Source organism: Pinus tabuliformis, chromosome 6 (assembly GCF_031772625.1).
Source record: "Pinus tabuliformis cultivar Carrire ecotype Pingquan chromosome 6, CPIR1, whole genome shotgun sequence".
Taxonomy (NCBI): domain Eukaryota; kingdom Viridiplantae; phylum Streptophyta; class Pinopsida; order Pinales; family Pinaceae; genus Pinus; species Pinus tabuliformis.
Window position 1 is genome coordinate 1,177,821,775 of NC_142292.1, and position 3,699 is coordinate 1,177,825,473.

Sequence of the window (3,699 nt, forward strand, 5' to 3'; positions counted from 1 at the left end):
ATACCAAAACTATTATTCTTGATCCCCCTGTAGAACCTAGCTCTTAGAAAAAGCCCAAGTAGAACTCTTTGTCTTGGATGGGATCAAAATTGAACAATAGGAACTTCAGCCAATGCTTACTATGGGGCAAGCCCTATGCTTTAAAAATGAGATAGAGGATGATACTATCAGCACTTTTATTAGTAGCCCTCATGCTGTTGCAGATCCAACTCGGCAGTTTTTGGAATCAGTCATGAGCTGTGAGATACAGGAAACTATCAGATCAGAAACCAAAGGTGAAGACATACCTGTAACAACACTTTCTAACAACATACCGGTGGAGATTGAGCCAGGGAAGACATTGAATATCAACCCAAATCTTTCACCGACCCAGACAGAACAACTCCTTAAGGTCCTTCAAGAAAAGAAAGAAGCTTTCGCCTAGGATTATGCTGATATGAAAGGCATCCCTACCGATTTGTGTACTCATCATATTTACATCAAAGAAGATTGTCGACCTGTAAGACAACCTCAAAGAAGGATGAACCCTGCTTTGAAGAACATTGTCAAGGAGGAGCTTCAGAAGTTATTGGATGCAGGATTTATTTACCCAATCTTGAAAAGCCAGTGGGTATCCCCGCTGGTCATTATTGCTAAAAAGAATGGTAAATGGTGGATCTGTGTAGATTATAGGGAGCTAAATAAAGAAACATTGAAAGATCAATTTCCCTTGCCATTTATCGACCAAGTCCTTGATACCTTGGCTGGAAATAAGATCTTCTCTTTCTTGGACGGGTTTAGCGAGTATGACCAAATCCAAATAGCTCCTGAGGATCAGGACAAGACTACCTTTACATGCCCTTGGGGGGCATTCACTTACCGAGTCCTTCCATTTGGTCTTTGTAATGTGCCTTCCACCTTTCAGAGGGAAATATTGGGGTTTTTTTTCTGATTTATTCAGTGACAGTGTTGAAATTTACATGGATGATTTCATGCCATATGGGGGGTCATTTGAAGAAGGATTGTAAAACTTGGAGAAAGTTCTTAAAAGGTGTAAACAAATGCATGTTTCTTTGAGTACAATAAAATGTCATATGATGAGAGAAGAGGGAGTAGTGCTGGGGCATTTACTTTCGGCTGTTGGGATACAAGTTGATCCTGGAAAGGTAAAGGTAATTTTGCATTTTCCTGTACCTAAGACACCAACTCAGGTATGTAGTTTTATTTGCTATGCTGGCTACTATAGACATTTTATAGAAAAAAATTCTAAAATTGCATTTCCACTTTGTTAGATGTTAACTAAAGATGCATAATTTTTATGGACAGATGATTGTGAAGTAGCTTTTGAAAAGATTAAAGAACTAATCTACCAAGATCCAATCTTACGCAATCCCAACTGGGAAATTCCATTTCATATCCATGCAGATGCCTCTCAAATATTTGTGGGGGTAGTGTTGGGACAACAAGAGGAGAAGAAGCCATATGCAGTCTATTACGTCAACAAGAACTTAGTGTTTGTTGAGTTAAACTATACGATAATGGAGAAGGATTTTTTTGATGTTATTCATGCTGTTAATAAATTTCTACACTATATTACTGGGTATCCTACTTTTGTGCACACTGACCACGCAATAATCAGGTATTTGATGAACAAACCTGTAACTCCTGGATGTATAACAAGGTGGTTGTTATTACTTCAAGAATCTGATATCACCATTATAGATAAACTACAAAAGGATAATGTAGTTGCTGATTTTTTGTCTAGATTAAATGTTGATAATGAAGGAGAACCTATAGAAGACAACTTTTCCGATGAACATTTGTTTGCAATTTCTACTAATACCCCTTCGTATGCAGATATTGCTAACTATTTGGCTACAGGAAAAGTACCTTAGCATTTGGCATACAGGGAATAACGAAGGATTATTCATCATAGTGCCTGTTACTCATGGATAGCAGGATATCTCTTTTATACAAGGGGTGATCAACAGATTTTTCATTATGTAGCAGAAAGTGACATCTATGAGGTTTTGGGAGCTGTTCATGATGGCCCTTGTGGGGGGCATTTTGCAAACAAATGAACCAGCCACAAGGTGTTATAGATGGGATATTATTGGCCATATATCTTCAGTGATGCATGGAACTATGTTTGAAGATGTGATAGCTGCCAATGGATGGGTCAGCCTGGTCGCTTAGACAAAATGCCATTACAACCACAGGTAGTTATTGAGCCTTTTGAAAGATGGGCCATTGATTTTGTGGGTCCATTTAACCCACCATCACATCAGAAATTCCACATTTTAGTCTACACAGATTATGTGACAATGTGGGTGGAAGCGAAGGCTATAAAAAAAGCAACAAAGCAGGTTGTCTCAGACTTTCTATTTGAAGAAATCTTTGCCAGGTATGGTACTCCTAGAGAGATAATTTCAGATGGAGGAGCACAGTTCACATCACACATGATAGCGAAGCTTATGGAAAAATATGGGATCAAACATAGGGTAAAAACCCCATATCATCCTCATTTAACGGTCAAGTGGAGAGCACAAACAAAGTATTGGAAAAAATTCTCACTAAGATCGTGGCAAATCATCGCTAGGATTGGGTTGAAAAACTTCCTGAAGCTCTTTGGGTGTCTAGAACAACATGGCGGAACACGACAGGATTTTCAGCATTTGAACTTGTCTATGGCAAATCCCCATTGTTCTCAGTAGAATTTGAAATTAGTACACTCAGAACAGCTCTGGAAGTTGGACTGGATCTTTCAAAAGCCCAAAAACACTGGCTGGAGCAGCTGAATGAGCTGGATGAAATTCATTTAATGGATGTCTAGAGAATTGTTGCCATATAGCAGCAGAGAGAAAAATGGCACGATAAATTTATTAAAAATAAGGTGTTTCATAGAGGGGATTGGGCATTAATGTATGATTCCTGCTTTAAGGATTTTAAAAGAAAGCTTCACTCGCGATGGCTGCGACCATATGAGATCGATGCAGTATTTGATAATGGGATTGTCAGATTGGTTACAATCAATGATTCCCGTGTTTCTTTCATTGTAAATGGACATCGACTTAGACTCTACCATCGCCCAACCTCTAGAGAAGCCTTTATCCAACATCTCTCTAAAAAATATGGATTGAAGGTTGTTATTGCGAAGATACCTCCTGTGCACCCTTGAACTAAATATATATATATATATATATATATATATATATATATATATATATTTTGTTACTACTCACTTATTATCTTTTTACAGGGGCTACTATCAAGGTGCAATAATGGAGGAGCTAAAAAATTTCTTGAGTAATTGGGACAATCACTCCACTAATACTGATCTTCTTGAGAAATTTTCTAAGTATTGGGTGTTGTTACTCCTTGGGTGTTGTTACTCCTCGGTTGTTGTTACTCGTCGAGTGTTATTACTCCTTGGTTGTTGTTACTCCTCAGTTGCTGTTACTCCTAAGTTGTTGTTACTCCACTTTTACTCCACCGATTTTACTTCGCCGATGCTATTACTCTGCCATTGCTGTTACTCCACCAATGTTGTTACTCCGTTGATGTTGTTACTCTACTAATGTTGTTACTTCACCGATGCTTTTATGCCACCGTTGCTATTACTCTGCCAATGTTGTTACTCCACCGTTGTTGTTACTCCACCATCGCTATTACTCTGTTGTTACTCTGCCAACTATCAAGTAGGTCGCCAGGTACGTCTCC

The 3,699-nt window shown here is 38.5% G+C and overlaps 1 protein-coding gene across 1 annotated transcript; it reads left to right on the plus strand.

The window, feature by feature from the left end:
* The first annotated feature begins 520 nt into the window (after nt 1–520).
* On the plus strand, nt 521–2,812 carry LOC149262967 (uncharacterized). The gene is made up of 5 exons (XM_089384303.1): nt 521–644; nt 1,306–1,618; nt 1,745–1,865; nt 2,163–2,383; nt 2,620–2,812. Exons 1-5 carry the CDS (start codon nt 521–523, stop codon nt 2,810–2,812), a joined length of 972 nt encoding a protein of 323 aa, XP_089240429.1.
* The last annotated feature ends 887 nt before the right edge of the window (nt 2,813–3,699 follow it).